The sequence below is a fragment of the Lepidothrix coronata genome, unplaced genomic scaffold (genome assembly GCF_001604755.1).
Source record: "Lepidothrix coronata isolate B3197 unplaced genomic scaffold, Lepidothrix_coronata-1.0 Scaffold226, whole genome shotgun sequence".
NCBI lineage: Eukaryota > Metazoa > Chordata > Aves > Passeriformes > Pipridae > Lepidothrix > Lepidothrix coronata.
In genome coordinates this window covers 712,048-736,433 of record NW_016690406.1, presented here as the reverse complement: position 1 = coordinate 736,433, position 24,386 = coordinate 712,048, and the positions used below count along the sequence as shown (strand labels likewise).

Below are 24,386 nucleotides of genomic sequence, written 5' to 3'. Positions count from 1 at the left end.
GCGCCCCGGGAGCCGCCGTCCGGCGGGGCGGGCCCGGCGGCGGCAGCGGGCGAATTAGAGGGGCCGGTGGGTGTTTAACTTCGGGTGGGTTTGGTTGTGGCTTGCTTTTAAAGTAACCTTTTGTTTGGCCGCGGTTGCGGTCTTTTGAAATGTCAGCGGGAGAATGGGACGAATTCCCCAGGCGTTCCTCCTGCCCGCAGGACGAGGCGTGCGCTCCCGTGCGCCCCTGGGGTGGGAGGCGCTGCCCCGGGCGAAACTGCGTGCCCGTAACTTCCCGTTCACCTGTGTGCGAATTACACGGACTTTTTAAAAAATTTATTTTATATTTATACAATAAATATATACTGTGAAATATATCTTTATATTATACATATATATATATATATATTTAAGCAGTGTCGGAAGCTGGCGGCGGGTGTTTTGCCTGGCTTTGCGGAGCAGGGCGCAGGTAGGGAGGGAGGGGACTGCAGCCGGCGGCAGCGCCCGACCGAGGGACAGGTGCCACGGAAGGGGAGGGACAGTGGGCGCGACGTCCCCGGGCGGCGGCGGCGGAGGAGGAGGAGGAGGAGGAGGATTGCGCGCCATGGCCCCGCACGGGCGCTGCCGGTGGGCGCTGGCCCTGGCCCTGGCCTGGCTGCCGGCCGGTGAGTGGGGCCGTGGGGTCCCGGCCCGCCCAGGGGTCCCGTCCCAGCCGGTGACACCCCCGCGGCACCGGGCCGGGACCCGGGAGGCGCCCTCGGGGTTCGCCCGTGGTTAAGGCGGTGCGGGGTCGCGGGGAGCGGCGGCGGCCCCGCGGCGAAGGGAAGGGGCGGTCAGGGCCGGGCGAGCGCCGTTCTCCTCTCGGTGCCCTTCCCGGGGCTCTCCCGAGCTCGTTACGAAGCCACGCAGAGGGGAGTTTCGCTGTCCCAAAGGTGCGGCTGGGCGCTCTCCTAGGAGGAAGTGACCGCCTGCTTCCTGGCAGACTCCAGTATCGGTCGTGTGCGGTTGGCCTGGCTGGAACCTGGGAGCAGGGCGCGGGCACGGAGAGGTCGATCCCCCTTTGACCTGTCGCAGTCGCCCGCCTCAGGCTTTGCTGCTGGCTCAGCCTGTTTGGGGATCGGGGGAGCCAAAGTGCTTCCTCACCCGTGAGTACGAGCTTGTGGGGAACGGGAGCTCACCTCCGTGTCCAGGGGCGGCCTCCAGCAAGCAGAGTTATTTCTGCCAAGCTTCGCGGGTTGCCTGACACCTTCGGGCCTCCAGTCGGAAATAAAATTATCGTTTTGCTTCTTGGATGCCTGGGTCTTGGCTGGTGATCTGGCTTTAAGTACCGAAGTTCAGTTTTTCACAGAGAACGAGTGAAAGAAGCAAAAAAGTGTGGAGGGATGCTTGTCTGTTGTCTTGCTTGACAGCCATATTCCTGGGTGATGCTCTAACCAAACCTTGGCTTCACTGGCCCTGAAGGTTCATGGCTTCACTGCGAAGCCATAGCCTGAGGTAGCCTACTAGGTTAGTAGTGTCCAGGTTTGTTCTTCCCTGCCAGGATAAGAAGGATAGCAGCCTGCAGTGGAGTAATGCAGTCCAAGTTTAGGAACCAGCCTTCATTTTTACAACTTTTCTGTTTTCTCGGAGGAGGTTAATATGAAACATCAGACATGCAGAGACATCTGACTGTCCTCCAGTGGGAACAGTTGGTTTTTCAATCTCCTTAGAAAATAAGGAACTTACCTTTCAATTCTGACTCTTTTGCAGAACAGAGGTAATGAGAAAGGATCCCCTCCATAAAAAGATTTTGTTTCTGTAAGTGAAAAGCAGGTAGTGATTTTGAGTGGTTTACTCTTGCCAGAGAGATCCTGTTGTAGGAAACCCATGGAAAATGTTCTGTTCCCAAGTCAGAATTCATATGGGGTTTCATTTGATTGACCCTGAGATCAATGTTTTGCCGGTTTTGAGAGTTCAAAGTTTTGATTGGTTTCTTGTGATTTTCTGAATTAAGATTCCATGAGTCAACTATTTCACAATGAAAGCTGAAACAAGATGTGTTGAACTACAATGCTTTTAAATAAGAGCAACTGTACCTGTCTGCAGCCTGGACCTTGCTTTGCTACAGCATTGTAAAAACTTGTTTTTCCTAGAGGTTTGCACAGCTGCTGGTATTTCAATGTTTAAGCGAGCCTTGGATTCAGGGTTTGCCCTGGTCCTCTCTATGTTTGTGTGGTATTTTTAAGGCAAATTACTTTGCTCTGCCTGTGCTTTCAGTTGGTGACCAGGAGTCCACTTCAAACCAGAAACTGAGCAAGTACTGCATTGACAATACCCTACTGCAGAATTACTTGCTGAGGCAGCGTTGCACCTCTGCAGCATGTTTTCCACCATGTGGAAACTGTGAATTCATATTTACCTGGAACGTAGTGTGGAGGTCCAGCCTAAGAGGACATTGAATGATGCTTGACAAAGAATGATGCTTGCAGCTGTGATCCATATGTTAGTATATAGTATTAGCAACTTGTTCCCTTGCTCTCATCCTGAAAACTTGGAGTAGAGGGAAATGTGTTGGTTAGTGGAGACCTGTTCAGTTGGTACCTTCCAAGTCTCCCCATTTCCTTCCTGCCTTTCCTGCTGTCATGCTTCCCAGTTAAGAAGCAACTGGCACAACACTGCAATCACTGCCCTGTTCTCTGGCATGTATTCAGACAGGGCATCCCACACTTGCTCTACACTGTTTGTATTCCCTTATCAAAGGCAACTGGTGATAACTTCGCTATTGTTAATGACAAGCACAACTTACTGTATTATCAAAGTTTAAATAAGATAGAGATGTCTCTGGAGTATGCCTAAAATAAAGCATAGATTATGAGAAGCTTTGTAAAACCCTCCTCAGTGTGTGCAGCTTCTTAGATAGAAAATGATGTGGAGGTTGTTAGGAAGAGTTCTAAGATGCATAACAATAGCTTCATTAAAAAGGAAAAAAAGGGTAATTGATGTGTGCTGTTCTGAAGTTGTGATAAACATTAAGTTTAACTACAGTGATACAGGATGAAAGCTGTATTGTCTTAATCCTGGTCACCACTAGGTAATGTTCTGATGACTGTCTTAGTGAGACCTTGATAAAATTAACTTGGTGTTTGTATGAACAGGTGGTGCTGCAGAATTTTTCTGGATAGGATTAAAAGCCAAGGCAGTCCCATCCTGTGTGCTTCTGGGCCCAACAAATTATCTCCCTCAGCTTGGAGGGACAGTTTTCTCCATGTAGAAAAAGAGTGATTTGCTGCATAATGGCTACTCATAGTTGCTTTGGAGAATTCAGCCCATAGGGCAGGCCAAAGAAGCTGCCTTCAAGGAAAGATGGGACTCACATTCTAACCAGGGTTTGTAACCCTTCCAGCCACCAGAGGGGCTGGAAGGTCTGTAGGTGCAGGTCCTGGATGAGGCTGAGAGAGATGTGCTTCTATCACTTGGTGTGATGTGAGGTCCGAGTCTGTGGGCTGATGGCCTTCTCTGTTCTTGTTTGCAGGTTGCCTCTCCCTCCAGGTGACAGTGCAGGATGCTGAGCGTTACACCACCTTATTTGCCAGTGTCATCCTCAGGTGTGACTACAGCACCTCAGCTCAGCTGCAGGACGTGGTGGTGACCTGGCGCTTCAAATCCTTCTGCAAGGACCCCATCTTTGACTACTACTCAGCCTGTAAGTGTTAAGCTTGTCCTCCAAAGAATCCCTCTTCCAGTGGAAAGGAAGGGGAAGGTGGACTTACTTGGTAATACAGGCTTTGATGCCTTTCTACTCACGAACCGGGTGGTGGTGTTTCCCAGCACTCCAAGGAAAAATAAGTCATGTCTGTGATTTGCTTTGAAACGTCAAGGGCTTATGATACGAGATTGTAGAGATTCCAGCCAAAGCACTTCATTTGTCCTCCTTGTCATCAATTCAGAAGGCAGAGCAGCTCAGCCACGTTTGACATAAGTCAATCTTGGCAGCCCCATTTTATGCTTCAGCTTGTTTGAAAGCAAGGGCCCTGAAACAAGTTGACTTTATGATTCCATGGGGGACCCCACGGTTGGAGATAGATACCTGTGACAAGATGTTACTGATCTTAGAAAGTAGAAGAAACACATGCATTTTGGAGGGTAGAAAGACTTCTAAGTAATAACATTTAATACTGGTGAGAGTGCTTCATGTGCAGACACTCTGGTGTGGGCAGCCTTAATTCAGGAGTGTTTAATATGGTATGCAAACTGCATTCCAGAGTGCACCAAACACAGTATAACCAGCTGGCTAAAAGATGTGATGATCCCACTATATTTAATGTTGATGTGGCTTCACCTTGAGTATTGTGTGCGGTTCTGGGTCCCAGAATTTAAGAGTATTAAGGTACTTGAATGCAACCAGGGGAGGGCAACAAAGCTGGTGAAAGGGCTGGAATGCATGTCCTGTGAGGAGCGGCTGAGGACTTTTGGCTTATCTGGTTCAGAACAAAGGAGGCTGAGGGGTAACCTCATTGCTCTCTACAGCTTCTTGAGGAGGCAAAATGCTGTCTCTTCTCCCTGGTATCCAGTGATGGGATGTGTAGGAATGGTCCAAAGCTACAGCAGGAGAAATTCAGACTGGACTCCAGGGAGCACTTCTTTAATGAGAGCGTGGGCAAGCACTGGAATAGGCTTCCTAGAGAGGTGGTCAATGCCCTAAGCCTGTCAATGTTTAAAAGGCATTTTGACAGTGCCCTTAATAATATATTTTAAGTTTTGCTCAACCCTGAAGTGATCAGACAGTTGGACTAGATGACCTTTGTAGGTCCCTTACAAATGAACTATTCTATTCTATTCTATTCTATTCTATTCTATTCTATTCTATTCTATTCTATATAAACCCTACAGTATGTTTAAGAGGCCTCAGCTTAACTCTACACTTAGGACTGAGCTCAGAGTGGGTGTCTTAGTGCCCAAACTCTCCTTTATGCAGCCTGGGTGGGTTAGGTAGGCATATTAACAAGTGCTCTACAGCCTAGTGCACAAGCAGGCAGGTCCCTGGCTCAGCTGATCCCAGGATAACACGAGTGCTTTTAGCCCAGGCTCAAGCTAATAGTTGCAAACAGTGACAAAAAGCATGAAGGTCATGGTGTCTGCTTAGCTGGGTCTGGTATTCATGCTCTGTGGTAAGTACAGCAGTGGAAGAGACTTTGACAAGCTTTGTTCTCTCCTCTCTTCATTGCAAGCCCTTTGCAGGCAATGCTGACTGAATCAGTTGTCTCCCCAGCTCTCAGCTTCCAAACACCTGGCAATTCAATGTTTATATTGTGAGTCTGTCACAGGAGTATTGCACAGAAATTGCCTCTAGTCCTCCATTAATTCTCTTGGATGTCTCTGACTTAATCCTTAGCCGGAATCAGATGATGGATTATATCCTGTCTTTATAAGATGCACAAAATCTAATGGGATGAAGGAAGGAAAGGCAGACAATCCCTTTCCTGTATGTCTGGAGGTTTTGTTTGGTAAATAAACACACTTTTGTTTTAGTTCCAGTACTCCTTGGTGTTTTATGATTTTTTTCCATGCAGTTTATCTTCATACTGGGAGCTGCCCTCCAGCCTACCACCATTAGGCTCTTTCTATTGCTGTTCTTTCAGCTGTGAGTACAGGAGGGATCTCCTCCACATCTTCTGCATTCTCAAAATCCCTGCCATTCCTGTGGCTCTACCTCTGTTTGTTTTTGAGTACTCCAAAGTGACTTGTCCTTGCCGGTTTGAAGCCATGCTTTGTATTATTAAACTAAAGCAAATGCACACACGCACTCAAGAGTTTCTCTACTGCTCGCAAGGGAATAGAAATTGGTCCTTTGAAATAACTTTTGGCATCTTATTTGCTGCTGTGTGTTTGTAGCATACCAGGCTGGTTTAGCCCTTGGCCAGGACCCATCTAACGACTGCAACGACAGCCAGCGAAAGGTGCGCATTGTCATCCAGAAATACGGGCAGAAGGACCCCGTGCTGGGCATCGACTACCAGCAACGGAAGATCACCATTCAGAACAGTAAGTGACTCGACCTCCCAGGCAGGCACTGAACTCAGTAACTATAAAATAAATATCTGGGTCTGCTAGGTGAAGAGAGGTATAAACATTGCTAGTGTAGTCTGTAGCTTACACATTCCGGGAGGTGGCGGTGGAATAAGAGCTGTGAAGGGCCCGGTCCCCAGTTGGCCTGAGGATGTTGGAGGCACTACGAGCTAAGGCTGAGCTGGGGATGCCTGAGCGTTTTGCTGAAGAGCACAAAAGCTGAGGAGCCCAGAGGCTAGAAAACAGTTCATTCTTCTAAGAAATACTGTGTAATTGTCCAGGTGTATTATATGCTCCCTGCTGTTCCCAAAGCAATAACTGTTGCTCCTGTCAGATGAGCTATTGGGATGGCTGGCCTAAGAGGGACAGTGAAGTGTGTTCCAAAACCAGTAGAGCTGGCAGTTGGCAGCAGCTGGTGTCTGTTAACATTCAGCAGCATGCTGGTTATTTCACTCCACACAGAACTAGTACCACTTCTAAGTAGTGTTGCCTTCTAGCAACACAGAAGAAAGGGACTGGCAGTGAATATTGTCTGTAGGAATTCTCAGTGGACTCAAATGTGATTGTTGGAAGGTGATTGCTATGCTTGGGAAGAGGGGAGATGCAGTACTCCGTGTTGCCTGCAGGCAGAGGTTTTGAGTGGGGCCTGAAAATAGTGTCAGTCCCAAATAGCCCACTGACCTCTCAGTCCCTCTCCTGCAGGAGCAGACCTTGTCATCACTGAGGTCATGTGGTGGGACCACGGCGTGTACTACTGCACTGTGGAAGCACCGGGAGATACATCAGGTGATGCGGACAAAGAAGTGAAGCTGATTGTTCTCCGTAAGTGCCTGTGGTTCGTTGCCCGAGTGGCAAGATATCTCCTCCTTTTCTCTTCTTCCCCACTCCAAGACATCTCCAGCAGTGGAGGGGTGCTCAGTAACTCACCACAGCCAGATGCATTAGGATCAATCCTTTTTCTCTCTCCTTTTTTTCCCATAGATTGGCTTACGGTGCTCCTCATCATTCTCGGTGGCCTCCTTCTCCTTCTGATGATTGGAATATGCTGGTGCCAGTGCTGCCCCCAGTATTGCTGCTGCCACATCCAGTGTGGCTGCTGTCCAGCCCGGTGCTGCTGTAACCAGGAAGGTGAAGTTCAAGCAAATGTGCATCCATTTATGGCTTTTGTCAATACGAAAGCTTGACTAGGAGCTTGCTGAGCTTATGCTCGGCATCCATATAAAATGAAACATTTCTGTGGCCAATGTGACCTCTGGGGCCAGCTTATCTGAGTTTAGAGGAGGGATACATAGTTTAGAGCTGAGATACATAGAACCCACCTTGCTTTTCTGTGTCCAAATTTCAGAGGTTCCTCCTCACTCACACCTTCTTACCAGCATCTCTCATGTCATCCAGCTCCCTTGTATGAGTAGCTCAGGACTTTTCTTCTCTGTCTTGTGGTTCATTTGCCTGTGCATGTGAGGAACGCAAGCAAATGCCTTTGTACAACTGTCCAAACTAGCCTAACCTTCAAGTATGTTGCTCCAAGAGGAATTATGTAAAAATTGGCATTTTCTATCTTCATGTTTTTTTCAGAGCTGCTCCCTCCACAAGAAGAAGGTTTTATTTGTTTTTCTTGGGGGAAGGAAGTGAGAAAAAAGAGGAGAAAGATGATCTCTCTTGGTGCTCAACTGTATAAGTGAATTTTTGAGGGTCAAAAGAAACTTTGTTGTGTTTGTTTTTAGCAGTAATAAAGTTTCTGCAGCCAGATATAGTTTTTTTAATAAGGCTGCTGTCTGAATTGTGGCTGCTAAAGTCACATAACCTCTGCAGCCCTGTAAATGAAACTTAGTTAGCCACATGGTGGACTAGCCTCTCTGCAGCTTACACAGTCTGACAGGAACAAAATACAACAAATAAGTTTATTTATCATTGAAATCACCAGATTCTTCCCCAGATGCTACAAGGAGAGGATTTATGAACAAGGAGCTGGGTTCCTGGTTTCCCTTTACCTTCAGAAGAGCTATTTGGTATCAGTTGGGTGTAAGCTGTAAGAGTTTTAGGCTTAAGCCTGATTTGGTTAGCCCTTGCAAAGAGAGAACAGAACATCCCTCTTACTGCTAAAACCAAAACAAAACACTTTTGGGGGGCTTTACAGGTTGTCAAGTGAAATGCATAGTGTTGAGGAGGCTGTGGAAATTTGGCAGAAAAATTAGTTTCCGCGAAGGGAGAGAGAGGTGGTGGAGATGAAAGACTCACACCTCCAGAATTCCTAGTTCTCAACGAAAAGGGATTCAGATTTGTGTGAGCTCCTTTCTGTTTTTCTGTGCAGTAGATTATAGCTCACTCCAGACTGCTGCTGTTATTTCCTGCCTCCTGTTGAGGAGGAGGAAGTCTTGCAGGGTTCCCAAAACCTCTCCCTGTTCATGAGAGAAGGTACAGACAAGACCAGCCTCCTTGACTGGCTGCTGGGTTCTGTGGCTGTAATTTCCATCCCAGCTGCCTGCCCTCTTCATCCGCTTTGCAAAGGATCCCTGTGCCTGCTCCCCTCCTCTAACACACCTTCACTTCATCCTGCCTCTGACTTACTTTTTTTTCACTCCAAGAAATGAACTGGAGGCTTAAAAACGCAAGAAGATAGATTCAGGGAACATCTTAAAAACAGTCCTGAGGAATAACAGTTCCATACAGCTGAAGAGAAGGCAGAAATCCTCATCTCCTTTACGATTACAGTGTGAGCCAATTTCTTCCCAATTGTTGGCCACTAGAGGACAGCCTAGATCTACTGAACAATCACAGGTGCCATTGAGGAAACGTAATCCTGCGGCTGTGAATCACAGCACTAAGTACCGTGGTTTTGAACCTAGCAATAAAAGAAGTGCATTGTTTGAGTAATTCAGGATTGGTGTACAGAAATATTAAGCATGCCCCAGGAGCAAGCCAATTACGTTCCCAATGGAAAGCTCTGCGAAAAGCCCATCAGGGTAAATATATGTATGACCTCCTTCTGTTCCCATTAGTTCGTTTTCTACTGTGGACTTCTTCTAATAATGAATTGGTATAAAATAGGATATACTTGCACCTGGGTCTGACTAGGTTTAAAAATATTTTTTTTTATAATTGAATAATTGGCCCAGCAACTGTAAGGTCTGTCAAAGGTGAAGAACAACCTTTCTCAGCAGGGAATAAATGAAGGGAACAACACAACATTCTGCCAAAGTTTTACAGCAGGTGTGAGTTTTGGAATTTGGGTGAATCTGACCTTTCTTAAATAAATATGTTCACTTTAAAAATATCTATAACTTTACTTCCATTTTGGAGGTGGGGAACCAGAATATATGTCACATTCAAACTGGAAAGCAAGGTATCTGGGGAAGGAAGAAAGGCCAAAAGTAGTGAAGGAAGTCCAGGGGTAATTCTGCATTTGTTCAGCTGTAGGAAGAGATCAGAGAATTACAGGGACATGATGACCTTGGTCCTAGTGACTGCCTTCATACCTTAAGGGGAGAACCCTAAGTAGGTATGCCCACAGCTGCTGGACCTCTGCTCCTCAGGCAAAGACCATGATCAAAACCGAGGGACGTGCAGTCAGCAGGTTCTAGGACATTCTCAAGGTGGTAACTGGAGGAATAAGAGACGGAGAGATGAGACCTTTCTCTTCTTTTTATCCTTCATCTTCTTTCTCTCTTTCTTCAAGTTTGAAACCTAAACTGGAGGGAAATCTCTTGGGACAAAGAAAAAAAAAAAAGAAAAGAAAGTGAATCAAGTTTGACATAAAGTGCTTGAAAGCTGCTACCTCAGGCCACAGAGCTTTGAAGATGTATTGGAGTATTAGGATTAAAACCCCTGAAGTTTCCAGCTTTACAGTTCTCTCTGGTTGGAGCCAAACTGAGGAGGGAGTCTGAAATGGAGAATGAAGTGGAGCTGCATGACCTGTGGGGAAAGGGTAGGATGAGTTGAGGCATGGTGAGTCCTTGTTTTGCTGCAAGTGGTGCTCTGTATAAATTCAGTGAAACAGCTAAAGGAGGACATGTTTAATAACTGGAGTGCTACCTGAAATGGAAAGCTCAGTCCCAGAGAACATGCAGTCTAAATGCTGCCTGATACAATGAACCCCGGGGGACAGAATTAATTGGAGCTTAGCTGTAGCCTGGTTTCTTAAAGAAGCAAATCTTTTGCAGTCAACTTGTCTGTCTATCCCCTATCTCTTTCCCTCCAATAGCTTTTAATTTCATCATCCAACTTCAGCCAGATTTATCAGAGGAGTAACAGTCTCAAAGGCAATTATATTCCTATCTGTTTCCTGAACTGTATAGCCAGGAATGTTCTGTTCATGCCTGACCAGAGATGAGGTTGCAGTAAAAGCCTATCCCTTCTGAAACTTCAGGGAAGCCATATGAGAGAAATTTTGCAAAGGCCCTGTTGCAGAAAAGCTTTACTCAGTAATGACAAACAAACTAGGCTTTGTAAAGTCTGGGACTTGCAGAATTTGCTTGCTTGTAAACCTAAGTTTTGAGGCAGAAATAGTAAGTTTCTGTAAGATGTTTTTAGGTATTCCCCCAAAAGAAGCAGTGACGAGCTATGGTTTTGAAGGCAAGAATGGTTAGGTTGTCTGTGTAGAGGAGGTGAGATGGAAATGCTGAAAAAAGTGAATGGAGCCTGACCCCACGAATAGGGTTCTGGAGATGGGGGTGGAAACCCAATGAGGAAGAGACATTTCTGCCGAGTTTGCTCTTTCAGCACACTAGACATTGCTGTTGAAAACTGGAAATTTAGTTTGTTTGCCAGTTTGATCGCACTGTCCTAAGGGATTTAGTTTTAGCAATCATGCTGAGGTAAATTACAGAGGGAGACTAGAAAGGGAGAAGCTGGACAGTGCACCTCTGAGTGCCCTATATGTGGAACAGAGAGGAAATAATGGAGTATAGAGTGGAAAATATGATCTGGACAGAACCCACATGAAAGTGGCAAAGAAAGATCTTGTTTAGCTGTAAATCAAAACTAAAAGGGGAAAGGACCAATGATGAACTGAAAAAGTTTTGAGAGAGAGAAAACTGTGGTATGTCTTACTGTATGAAACATTATTTCACGCCTTTCCACGACTATACTCATAATGACAGAGCAGGTAGAAGTCTTACACCTGGTAGTGCTGCATACTTAATCATAGTGTTATTTGTTCCCAGTTGCTGGGACTGGACTCTGAATGTTAGGCAGTAACCCTTTTCTTCTGTTTTAGGTATCTTTTTGAAGATATACAACTTCATATTGGAATTTCCCACGTTCTGTTTTAACTCTGTCATAGGGTGGAGAGAGATTTTCATTTTGTGAATTTCCTGTATCCAAAGACTACAGCCTAACAAGCAAAATGGTATGTGATCTGCAAGCTGTGCTCTCTGGATAGCTGCAGTAAGCTTTCTTCTTCTTTTACAGTACTGGAGCGGCATCGGTTCATAAAGCGGGCTCAGGCACTTGCACCTTGGATATCACCCAACATGTTCTACGGAGGTGGTGACAGGAACTCAAAACTTTCCTCTTACCAGCTGAACCCTCTACTGCAACGAGGTAAGACCATGGGCATCATTTCAGAGGGAAATCAGGACAAGAACCAGTTAACTTCTTAGGGAAGTTCCGCTTTGAGGCTTTAGCCTCTCTACTACAAAAGAGAGATGTTTCTAGCATGGTTGCATGTCTGAGCATAACAGCTCTGCTACATCTACAGCATACTGTAGACTTGCCTGGGTGGATAAATACAGCCTGTTCATCTTAAGTGTCTTGCTGGGCTCGGTGCTGGGTGAAGTAGTTTAGTGCTAACTAAAGTATATCTGTGCTACACCCCAGCAACTGCAGGGTAAATATACCCAGCTTATCTTGCTTTGTGTGGCAGAGGAGGGTACTGTCTCTTTGTTCTGCTGTGCTGGTCACGGTCAACTCCTTATAGCCAAAACTGACATGACTAGTGAGGTGCAATTTGTTTGAGTTCTTATCAAATCTCTAGTCTTAAATGATTAAGGGCAAACTGCCTTCTGTGAAATAGATCTACCCTGCATGCAGCAAAAAATGAAAGACTCTTTAGTGAACCAGGAAGAATTTTAAATGTTGTTCTGCCCCAAAATCACTTGTATAGTGGAATTTATTTGTAACTTAAATGGAGCAGGGAAGTCTCTGAAGTCCTGGGGAAATAATTAAATAAAATAACTTACTACCAGTAATATTGTTTAATCGCTCAAGGAAAACAGAGGAATTCAACATAATGACTTCTCAAAAGTATATAACATATTTTTATCTGAAATTAGCTTTTCGTCACTGTGCTGTAGTCACAGATTTAATCTGTGTCTGATGAGTTTTACCTGTTGTTTCAAGAAACTGTTTGCAAACATCTTAAATGCTAGATTCAAGATGTTTGAGTATATACTTCTTCAGCCCACTAGTTAAATCTACAGTTACCATTTTTCCTAGCCAGGGCACCAGTTTCCTTAGAAAGGTCCAGTGACTAAGTCTCTATGATTTAATACACAATACACTGAGTCTTCTTAAGGAAAGGCAGCTACTAGTTACTACTCTCTGCATCTTACCTTGTTTGGTCTGGATGTGCTGGTTGTTGTGCTTGAGAACCATGCAGCTCTTGCAGTGAGGAGCAGGAGGAGGAGAGAAGGGACTCAGCCAGGCTCATGAGTGCAGGAGGGCCCTCTCTTCATTTCCTCTTGACTTGCTGTGTTCTCCCGTTCTTTTATCCTTAGATGTGTCTCTGCAGAACAGTCTTCCACTAGTACAGCCACAAGCCCAGCTTTCCCATAACAACGGTGTTTTGGACTATCTGGAGTCTGAAATCCAAAACCTCAACATGTCACAGCTCCGGCCACCCTCCCACCAGCGGCAGGCTGTGCAGCCCAGCCTGCTGTCCTCCCTGGGCTCCGACATCATGCCACCTCCTCTCGCTGATCACATGTCCTCCATCCATGGGAGCAGCAACTCCTCACGGCCGCAAAGAGCCACCCGCACTGCCCGACCCTGGGACTCTGCAGCAGAGGACAGAAGGGAAAACCGGAGGTGGCCCGTGCCTTCCAGTGGGGATTCTCATTCCAGCTACAGTCAGGAGATGTGGGACAGGCAGCGAGAGGATCATCCTCAGAGGCAGAGGACAGGTGGCTACAATGGCAGGCCACAGTACTCCAGACGGGATGTGTCGCCCGCACGCCAAGCTGAGAGGGGCAAGAGCAGCAGCAGCAGCAATTTCTATCCAGAGGAGGCCAAGGAGCGCTCCAGCCACCATCGTGGCGGGAGACAGGAGCCCGCAGGGAGGCGAGAATACGAGAACCACACTGGGAGGAGCAATAACTCAGGCCAGCGGCGGCACAGCTACTCCCCCCCTTCTCGCAGGGGGTCGTGGAGCTCCTCAGAGGATCAGGTCCATGTCCCAGCGACAAACCGCAGGCGGAGGAACCGGTCTCGAGAATGGCCAGAAGATAAACCCCCCAGTTATCGCTCCTTAGAAATCATCCCGAGTCAGGACAAGAAGCACAAAGGCAGAGCAGGGACACACTCGGTGAGTCAGCTACCTTTTTGCTTTCCCACCTAAGGAAAAATTGGGTTTTGGGGAATGAGAGTAAATGTTTTGTACTTTCTATAGCCTATCGTCTTGCAAACAGAGGCCAAGGAGCAGGGGGTGCTCTGTGGAGCCTGGTTGTGAAGAGGTTGCTGAGTTCTCTGCCTTGAGACATGTGTTGCAGGGCTGTAGAAGTAGGTCCCCTACAGGGTGATATGTTATACCCTCTCACTTTTGGGGTTCTATGCATGTGTTGGTTTTAAAATAGCTGTTCTCTGGCCCTGACTGGAGAGAAAAAGCACCTCCAGACTAGGCAGCAGTACTGAGTACCTCTCTGCAACCATCTCTGGAGTTGGTTTACTTCTGATTTTTTTTACGATGTGCGTGATTCTCCTATTATCTATCCTTAACATTTAATTTTTATTGTATCTTGGTGATATTTTTAAGATGATTCATATCCATCCAGGTAAGATGCCTAAAGTTACATAAAATAGGCTTTCAGGTAGCATGAATGAGAAATGTGTCATTCTCCAAGCCAGGTGGAAGAGTATGACTCTCTTCTTGGGACTCCTGAGAACTGAACATGCATTATATGGGCAGTAAACAGCTATTGTTTACAGCTCATCTTGTCTGGACTGGGACTGGATTTTAGGTGGCAACCTAAATGTGAAAAACTTCATATCCAAATGCTAGTCTCCAAGTTAGACAGTGTATTTCCCCTTAAAAAAATGAAGATTCTTTTAAATAAAAAAATGTTGAGTGTCCCTTATCACATATATGCAGAGTTTTAACAGGTGGAAATCTTCTGAAGGGACTGTATTTTGCACATTTTCACTTCTGTGTTTTGGAAGGAAACACAATTCAAGTTCCAGCTGGGATGTGTGTATGTATGAATGGTTTTTGCTATGGTGTTCAGAGCAGGTAGGAAGACATATGATTTCTGTTCATCACTCCTTGTTCCTGAATCTTTTCTTTTCTCTTGCAGGACAGAGCAAGTTCCCACAGTGGAAAAAGCATAATCATTTAATGTCAGTACTGAAAGAACTACGATTCCCACTGGACTCCTCTTAGTTTTTTTACTATATGGGTTGGGATGGCTGCTTTTGATTGAACAGACAACCAGCAATAAACCAGCAATAAAACAGATAAAGCAGCTTCTCCTTAGATTTGCAACTCTGAAGAATCTATGACTCTTGCCCATGGAAGCCATGCATAACCCATTTTTATTCTTGCCGTGATTGGAAACAGGTTTGCAGTGGGCTGTAGTTCATTGCTATTGGAAACAGCAGATTTTTTTCAGTAAATAGTATACTGCTAATCTGGAAAGATAGATACCAATTCTCTTTGTTAAGTGCACTGCAAGGAGCCCAGTCTGTAGAATGCTGGTCCTTTGCACACCAGTTACCGGAGAAAAGCTCCAATGTTCGCAGAGTTGTAAAGTCACAAGACAGTAGAATAATTTCGATTAGAAAGGGCCTCTGGAGATCATCTGATCCGGTCCCCTGGGAGTCTGGTGTGGGGAGGCACAGCGTCTTCTTTCTAAGGCCCTTTGTTGTGCTTCAGAATGTGTAATGTTTGTTGCTTCTGCCTGGCTGCTCAGCACAGTTGGGGCAGTTGCTTCCTTTTGTCCCCACTACGCCTCTCTCCCAAACAGGAGGATCACAGTGTTGGAAGGATGTTCACTGCCTTAAGATCTCACTAACATGTGTGCGAATTTCCGGGTTATCCACCCTTTACTGACTGAAACAATCTGGCCTTCTTTAAGCTTAGACCTTAGTGCCTTAAAAGATACTTGTTCTAGCCTTTCATCGAGACTTGAATTTATTTGTAACTTAAAGGGCTAAATTTACCAAGGTTTGGCCTTCTCTTCAGGGACTGAGTAAAGTGTAACTGCTGTCCCTTGCACCATGGACAGAATTTCCCTCAACTCAAGGAAGCACAGTTTTGGTGAATATATCTTTCCTAAGCCAGGTACTCTTTTCCATGCGTTTTATTTTCTCCATTTGCTCTCTATGCCATGTATCATATACATGGGGTGGGATAAAGGGCTCTGAAGAACTCTTACAGTCACCATTTTTAATATTGTCCATGATCTTTACCCTGGTGCTTACACAGTGCTGCATGTGTGGTGCATCTGATCTATAGCTAGATTGTAGGGTTCCCTCATCTCTCACCTTACAATTAGAACACAGAATTTCTGTGTGCTCTGAGACCAGTTGTGAAGGAGAAAAACACCATTTCTCCTTGATGTGTTTAATCCACTGTTTTAATTTAAAATGTGCCGGAGAAAGAGAAGCCCTCTGGATGCTGGCTGCTTCCACGGGAAACTGGCTTGCCAGAGGCACTTCTTGGATTTAAGAGACTCAACAGTTGTCAAGGAACTTCTGGAGAATCTTATGAATTATTTTGTAACCCAGAGGCAATGGAGATTGGCCAGTACCAATGACTGTCTTGCCTGGTTCATTTCCCAGCCGGTGCCGCATGGGACACTTGCTACTGTTTGTTCTTTAATGTCCTAATTACTGATGTGCTTATGCTTTCCCTTGGAAGACTGACTTGGAGAGACTTTCATTTTGCCCACCTCCTTGTTTTTCTTTTCTTTGGACAATGATGGGAAGCATCACACTTCATACAAATGGTCCTAGTTGGATATCCGATGCAGTTGCTGGTTGACCAAAGGCTACTACAGAGAGTGCTCATCTTCCTACAGTTTCTTGGCTGAAAGTGCTTATTCCTAATTTCTGCCTCTGGAGATAAAGCAGAAGGACCAGCTAGCTTCTCTAGTTGACCTTGTTTCAGAACCAGAGGCCTACTTTTTGAAGACAGAGGGTCTATTTGACAGCAGTTGTTGGCTATCGAAAAAAAAGATCTAAAAGACTAACTCCAAAGTTTGAATTTAAGAAAGGAGGGCTGTATTAAGTGTAATACTTGTCTGCATTAGACTCAAACTGAACAATGTGAATAGACCCACAAGTCACATTTGAAATATAGGGAATTAAGCATGTTTGCAGAACTTGCAAAGCCAGTATCACTCTTGAATCTGTTCCTCAGCCACTGGCTGCTGAGGATTTTATGAACCCTCTCTTCTAAGATGGACTAGTATTTTTATTAGTTAAGAGGAGTTTATGATGACTGCAATGACAGAAAATAATATGAGGCACCTTCTTCCAAAACTAGCATCGAGTTCTGACTTTAGCTTTGCCCTCTGGTGACTTTTAGCAGATAGCCAGGACCCTGCGGATTCTACCCATGGAAGCTGAATTGGTAACTTGGAATTTGATTCTCTCCTTGTGCTTCGTAGTTTCATGCAACATACAGGACAACTTTTTCCTGTCATTCCAACCAAGCCCAAATGTCCAGGTTTCAGGGAAGGGCTGCCCCTTTCTCCATCAAAGAGTAGAGGCTATTTGAGATATGAGGGGAGATCCCAGTATGGTAGCATGGAAAGAGTTCATTTTCATTGACATTCAAGTGTGTATAAGCCAACATGAGTCCAGCAAGTTTTCTCAAGAGCAAGAACTCCCTCACACTGCAAGAAAACCCAGATGACTCTGTAACAGGAGAAGCTGTTGAAGCTTTCTGCTGTAGTATGAGCACACTAATTGCAGAGGCTGTGCTTTTTTATCTACATTCTGTGAAGGAGCCCTCCATCTTTATTTGCTCCTCTAGTCCCCATAATTGAGCTAGGGTGACTAATTGCAGATTGTGTGAACACAATTTGTGCTGCGTGAAGTCTGAAGAGTTTTATCTTTATCATACTTGATATCCTCTTCAGTCACTTTGTTCTTGTTTATAGAAACATTAAGCAAAACTCTTCAGGGAAAACTGATTATATCTGAGTGTTAATTCTGTAACCTCTTAAATTGCGACAGAAGTAGACTAAGTTATCCAGCAGGGAAGCAGAAATGATACCAGGTTTACTGGTCCACAGACCACTGCGGTTCATAAAACACCAGTTGGTGGTGGGCTGTGAAATAACGACAGAGGAAATCTATATATGCATACTTTTCAACTGCAAGCAGACAGAAAAGTGGGAAGGAAATAGACTCTGCTCTAGATGCTTATTTCTAGTTTTAATTGGCTATAAATGAAACCCGTTGTGACAGCATTGCACAATACAATGTCAACCCTTTTTTCCAGTAAGATTACAGTGGTTTTGACTTTTGAAAAGAGACTGAGAACTAAGTGGCTCCAATACAGCACACTGAAAGAAATAGCAGTAGGGAATCACCTAGCCTCATTCTTTCTATATTGCAATTTATTGATGCTTAATTTTTCAGCCATTCCAAAGAGCTGATGTTCATATGTCAGCCCATTCGTGATGGGAAAAGTTGAATGTTTCGCATATGGGAGTTATTGCTATTCTAGGGTTTTGTTCTTCTTGTCATGCAGTTGAAGGAATATATCTTACTCCCCAAAAACGAATCTTCTGTCTCGAATAAAGTGCCTTCATAGCCACTGGATTTACCCTAATTTAAGATAATGTGACCATGCTACATAGAGAGGGCCAGATAAGGACACCCATGCTGCTGTCAGCTGCTTTCTACCTCAGACCATAGATTCATAAGAGAGATAAAAAATCATGTAATATTTCTTTGATTAAGAAAGGACCTGCAATATCTGGGTTTCTTGCTTATTTGCAGAGCGCCCTGCCATTCCGGAATGCCATTCCAGGAATGGAGGGCAAGGGCTGCTTCTGTGCAATCATTGATCTGGTCTTGGCAAGTGCCTGCTTGGCAGTAGAAAGTGCTGAAATGCCCAGTTGCTATCTCTGCGATTGTATTCATGATAGCACTAGCTAAAGTTAGGCTAACTAAGCTGGGGAAGTTACCTTGTGTGATACAACCCCAAAGCAAAGTCTTCAGCAGTATGTGTTACCACACAGGGCAGCTAAGTCCCCTCTGTGCCACTATCTATCTCCAGCAGCACATCAGTTAAAAACACCCACATAATGGGGTGAGAGCCTTCCATTTGTTGACCTGACATAGGAGAGGGATGACACTTGAGGTTATATTAAATTAACCCCCACAAGTAAGGACTGCTCATTCCTATTTCTGCTAAGTTTAATGCCTATAATGTGCCTTGTTACAGTCTTCTGAATGTTACCCCAGCTGTAAAAGCAGATTATAAATGTGTAGATCCTCTTCAATGAATGTCACATGTCTAACTGAAATATAAGAGAACTTTCAACCAGTTGCTCTTGTGTGTACTTCCTAGACTATAAATTGCTTTTTAGTGTTTGCACCAGAAGTAGAACCGAAAATTCTATGTTCTCATTTCTGGAATTAGCCTTGTTACCCATTAGTAAGAATCTGCTGTTGTTGTTTGTTGGACAAAAATGCAAAATTATTTGCTTCAATGGGGGATTTTTTTTTCTTATTTTGGAGACTTTTTTTCTTTGTTTTTCTAAGGAAGATCATTTGAATAAATACCAAGAGAGGGGAAAAATATATGGGAAACCATTGACAGCCCTCTTTAATGATGTGACCCACTCTAGCCATCACTGACTGGCTGCCATGCCTGTAAAATGAGAACAGTTACTGTTTGATTCTAAAGCACTTGAAGCACCATGAGAAGAAAAGTCTTCTAAAAATTTTGTTTGGTTGATAAATGAAGGTACTGGTTGAGCTTTTCACACTTCCCACGTGTGACAGTCACCTAGTAAATAAGTGGCCAACATGAAAATGGAGGTCTGTTGGGGCTCACATGGTAGGTTTAATTTATGTCCTCCCATTTCCCTTAGCTCATGACCTTGGTAGCTCAGTGTTGCAGCCTTTCTGTGTCTTCCCCCTTCTGCTCGGTGGTCCCATGTGCTCAACTCAGATGGCTGGCCCAACTGAAGACCCAGCGGGCACTTGGAACCTGACCTATGGGAAACATGCCCTACAGCAGCAATGCCACCACTTTCTGACTGGGACCAGGGATCTTTGGGAGACATTATAGAATCAGAATAGTTTGCATTGGAAGGGATCTTACAAGGTCACCTCATCCATCCTACCCCTGCAACCAGACCAGGCTACTCAAAGCCCTATCCAACCTGGCCTTGAATGTTTCTGGTGATAAATAGGGTGTCCACAACTTCTCTGGACAACCCATTCCAGTGTCTCACCACCCTCACAGTAAAGAATTCTTCCTTGCATCCAATCTAACTCTGTCCTATTTCAGTTTAAACCTGTTTCCCTTTCTCCTGTCACTACAAGCGTTGGTAAAGCCTATTTCTTATAAGCACCCTTTAAGTATTGAAAAGCTATAATAAGATCTCCCTGGAGCCTTCTCTCTAGGCTGAACAGACTCAATTCTTTCAGCCTTTCCCCATGGGAGAGGTGTTTCAGCCCTCTGATAAGTTTTTGTGCCCATCTGGGCACGCTCTAACAGGTCTGTGTCTTGCCAGCCTGTGCAAAAAGACTTGACCATGGGGAAAGAAGAAATGTGAGGGGGTGCACACTTAACCCTGTGCACCATTTGGTTAATGCTTTTACTATAAATGAAGGGGGAAATGCCAATGGCCATAACAGCTGCAGGTAAGTTCCAACTATCAGAGGAGGGAGGTTACGGCACAGGCCTTCCCAAAAATTCAGCCCAGGTCTAGCTACTGTTAATGTGGAATTTGGTCAACTTATGAGAGTGGTCTCTATGACACAGATGCCTGCGAAAGTAGGGGACTCAGTGACCCAGGACCTGCCTTCCACATCTCTTAGGCTCAGGTCAGACTGACCCTCCATTACCAAATCTCAATAACAGGTCCAGAGTCCTCCACAGCTTCTTACCTCTCCCACTGAGCTGGATGTGCTTGCAAAAGAGCAAATGGGGAAACAGAGCAGGACCTTTGACCCCTCACTATCATTATATTCGCTCCATAAATGCCAGTGTCTCAGATGAGCATCTACCTCAGCTTCAGCCTGAGAAAGAGAGAAGGCAGGACAGGTAAGTGCTGAACTCTCTGTTCTGGGTGGGATGGGCATTGTGACTGGTGTGTCTAGATCAAAGGGAAGTGAGTGAAGATGATCTTCTATTTTTCCCCATTTCTTATTGCAAGCCAATTAAGAAATTGGCTTCTCACACTCCACAGGCAGGAATACTGATGAAATGGGGGAAGGTGGGGGTGCTTGAGGTGACCTGGCTTGAAGTTGAGTGATGGATGCTCCATAAGACACTCATAGGAGGGTCAAGCCCATGGTACGAATTGCAGAGTTTCAGTGTTGGAAGATACATAAGCTTTTCCCAGCTGCCTTCATCACAGGGATTACAGGCTCTAAACTGGATAAGAGCACCTCTTTATGCTCTTGGGAAGCAAATTTATGCCTTTTGTGTACATGGAGAAAAACTGGCTCTGGGATTAAAAATCAAGGTAGGGTGGTAAAGGAGCAACTGCTCCTGGGCAACAAATGTCTAGGAAATGGAATGGTAGCTTTTTGGAGGCAATCTGTGCACAGAAGGATGTAAAAATGGATGGAAATTTCCTTACTGTGGGATAAGAAGGAGCATTGACTTGTAGCCACCTGGTATGGGATTTAGCAAAGCGTTCACCGGTAATAGACTTGCAGCCTTTTCTGCTGTTGCAATTCTAAAACTTCAATGTTTTCTTCATGTTGTTCTGAGTGATGCAGCCCTATAGCTGAGGGCATAAATTAATATTAATTTCTAAACACGTTTTTAAGCACAGAATGTTTGCAAAGCTTGTTTAGATGTAATGTATTTTCAGTGTACCAAGTACTGAATTTTCAATTCTCCAATTCTGACTTTTTTAACAGACAAAAATAAAGGAAGTCAGATGAAGCTAAATTTTGCACTCACTCCCTTTTGAGAACTTGTTCTACTTGGGCTACTATCTGCTGCATTAATCCCAGAGTGAAAAAGACAAGTGAACCTAGTTGGCTGGTTGGCAACTGTCCTAAGCTAAAGCAAGGCAAAATACTCAGATCACTGGGTCACTAAGATGATCATTGTATGTGATGCACACATGCACGCTAGCGCAATGTTCTTTAGAGCAATTTAATAAAACAAGCAAAGAAATCCCACATTATGAATTTGTACTTATTCATAGAGGAAACTTATTCTTACTTCTGGCAGTTTAGTTGTTTGTTCATGTGCTGAAATAAGGGATTTTAGCTCTCATATAAAAGACCTAGCTTTACTCTCACATATTTCTTTGAGCTCTGAAAGTTATTATTGTGAATATTTGTGATTATACAAATAAAAGAACACCTTCATTTTTATACTATTTTTCCTCACTTCTTCAGAGTAAATGCACCGTGGTCTTTCCTGTTCTTGTCTTCATTTATTGGTTAGCTTTGTTGCAAAAATCTAGTGTTTAACCAACATGTTTTATTTCTCTGAAAACAAACAAACATTGTATGCTGATTCCTGCAGGTCTCTCAGTATAGGGAGCAGAACTGGTACTGCAAACCATGTTGCAATCCAGGGTATTGGTGATAGCTCTGATTCTGCTCCTCAGCACCACTCTACCTGGTAAGTCTGGAAAGCTTTTCTGTCTGCCTGAGGCAAAGCTCTACAGGTTCTCACTGGACTTAAGCCCAGCAATACAGTTGAGGACCATGAATACATAGTGCTCAGCAGTGTGAAACAAGTCAGTAGAGATCTGGCAAGAAAATTGTCCATACATGGGAAACGCTCTGCCATGTAAGGCCTGTGGCATTCACCACAAAGAGGTGAAGAGGTGCTGCTGGATGCTGCTAGAGCGAATTCAGGGAGAGGTTCTGAATCTCAGAATTTCAAGAATCTTCCCACTGCACCTGGGGGAAAATATGAGAGACATGAGTGACTGGAAAAGCCTGATGGGGTTTTGCCTCCTTTTTTTCAGAAGTGCACTCAAAGTCCGTGTTTGAGAGAGACCGTCGTGACTGGCTGGTCGTCCCTGATGCAGTTGCATCTTATGTCTATGAAGCTGTGAACAAGGTGTCCCCTAGAGCGGGTCAGTTCTTGGTTGATGCTGCCCAGACTCCAGCAGTTGTTGCAACTAGGTATGGAAAGCTCCCCTGTGCTAACGCTGCAATAGCCATGTGTGAAAAGGGAGAGGGAGGAGTGGGAGGAAGAACAGATTAATCAAGTATCTATATGGGGAGACCCAATGGGAAATGAATCAGCAACCAAAGCCTGATGTGACTACCATGGGAGTGAGGTGCTGGGAGGTGGGGTGAGATGATATGGTCTTCTGTGAAAGCACAGGCTCTTCCCAGGGATGCACACTGTACGTGACCATGCTTGTGGGGACAGCAGGTTCTGCTCTTTATTCTTGGGTAGTGAGGGAGAAGGCCTCTGGCTGGTGGGGGATCAGCTCCCCTGGAAGGGTTCTCTGGTGCTGCTATCTGTGAGGGGCTCAGTACTAACTGTGCCATTGTCACTTGATGCAAATCACAGAATTGACTCTAGCTATGCATACATATTCCTCAAGGAAGGGGAATGAGTTTCCTCACAAAAGGAAAATCATGATCACCCTAGAGACAGAGTTTCATGTAACTCATGGCACACACATACTGCTTATTGAGGAAAGCCTCTCTAAGACTGCTGAGGAGCTCTGCACTCAGTGACAGGCAGCATGATATCCACAGCAGATGGAGATTACCCTCATGTATTTGTGTATCTTATTACATGCACTGTCATCTCCTGCAGGAACTTCCTCATCAGAGAAACAACTAAACTCAGTATAATGGCTGAACAGCTGATTGAAAAAATAAAGAACGTGTGGGCAAGAGTCCGAGGCTATTAGCCAGAAGACAAGTCAGTGTCTCCTGATGTGAATTGGTAACACCCTGCAGTGTCCTCTTTCCTCCTGCTCCTACTACGGGCCAAGATCAGTCGATAAGACAGAATCAATGCTCCTCTTAGTGCCACTAGAGGGAACCCACCTTCAAAGACCAAAAGATGGAAGGCAGCTGCTGAAGCCTCTCCCAGAAAAAAAAGATCACGCAGCTGGGCATAGGGAAGACAATAAGATTGTAGAGCTCTTCTGTAGCCAAATCTTGAAAATTAATTCCTCCTGAAAGGCTTGGCCATTGCCCCTCCAATAAAATAGTGTTGGTTGTTACACTTCCTTAAGTTTCTTATTTGTATTGACTATTACAAAATCACACTCACCTTGGCATTCCATTCTGCTGAGAATGTAGCTGTTATTCACAAGAAGTTGTTTCAGGCAATGCTAACAAACCCTGACTGTTCAGGCACTTTTAACTAAGCTCAGATTCTTCTTGAGTAGAGGGGGCACTACCTGAGCATTTTTCAGGGTAGCCACAATATGACAACTGTAATCTCACATAAGGAAAGACCATGAAATTTAAGTCCTACTGATTGTGCTCCTTGGTTAGGTAAGAAGCAAGTAGGTGCACCTGTATCAAATGTATTACGATTTCAGATAATTTGGGAAAACAAGTGCTAGTAAACCAAACTGTCCATCAACCTGAGCAGGACTTTAGAAGTGTGTTTCATCAGCTTATTCAGTGAGACTACTGAATAAGCTTTTCCAAAGGAGAAACAAGGGGAAAATGTCTCACTATCTTGACCAGTTTATGAGAAGGGCACCCATGCCCAGCACTGTCTGTGAAGACCTGGCAGGTCCTCATCAGCCCTATGTAACCACATCGTTTCAGATGCCCACACTGGACAAAGACATTCATCTGGTTTCTCATTAAGCGAGCAGAAACAAGTGGGCAATTTGTCTGAAATCACAGTGTGAGTCTGTGGCAGAGGGTAAAACAAAACCCTGCTAGCCTGAGAGCTAGAAGTCACGTGCACATAGGTAGAACTACTGGTTTGGAGGGAGAGCATTGCTACAACTGGCAAAATGAGATTTGCCCAATAACTGCAAGACAATGTTACTGTCTTT

At 44.8% G+C, this 24,386-nt stretch overlaps 2 protein-coding genes across 4 annotated transcripts; both read left to right on the top strand.

Moving 5' to 3' along the window:
* Positions 1–137: 137 nt before the first annotated feature.
* On the top strand, positions 138–19,812 carry ILDR1 (immunoglobulin like domain containing receptor 1). Of its 3 annotated transcripts, XM_017834017.1 has the most exons (9): positions 138–284; positions 397–448; positions 3,491–3,661; positions 5,851–6,000; positions 6,727–6,846; positions 7,006–7,152; positions 11,434–11,565; positions 12,741–13,546; positions 14,532–19,812. In XM_017834017.1, exons 1-9 carry the CDS (start codon positions 150–152, stop codon positions 14,571–14,573), a joined length of 1,755 nt encoding a protein of 584 aa, XP_017689506.1. In that variant the 5' UTR covers positions 138–149; the 3' UTR covers positions 14,574–19,812. The 3 variants fall into 3 exon arrangements, with proteins under 3 accessions (XP_017689506.1, XP_017689507.1, XP_017689508.1); XM_017834018.1 differs by lacking the exon at positions 397–448; XM_017834019.1 differs by lacking the exons at positions 138–284; positions 397–448 and adding an exon at positions 542–644.
* A 585-nt stretch (positions 19,813–20,397) lies between these two features.
* Positions 20,398–23,536, top strand: LOC108506697 (apovitellenin-1-like). Its single transcript, XM_017834020.1, has 4 exons — positions 20,398–20,470; positions 21,917–22,015; positions 22,368–22,527; positions 23,177–23,536. Exons 2-4 carry the CDS (start codon positions 21,955–21,957, stop codon positions 23,271–23,273), a joined length of 318 nt encoding a protein of 105 aa, XP_017689509.1. The 5' UTR covers positions 20,398–20,470; positions 21,917–21,954; the 3' UTR covers positions 23,274–23,536.
* Positions 23,537–24,386: the final 850 nt, after the last annotated feature.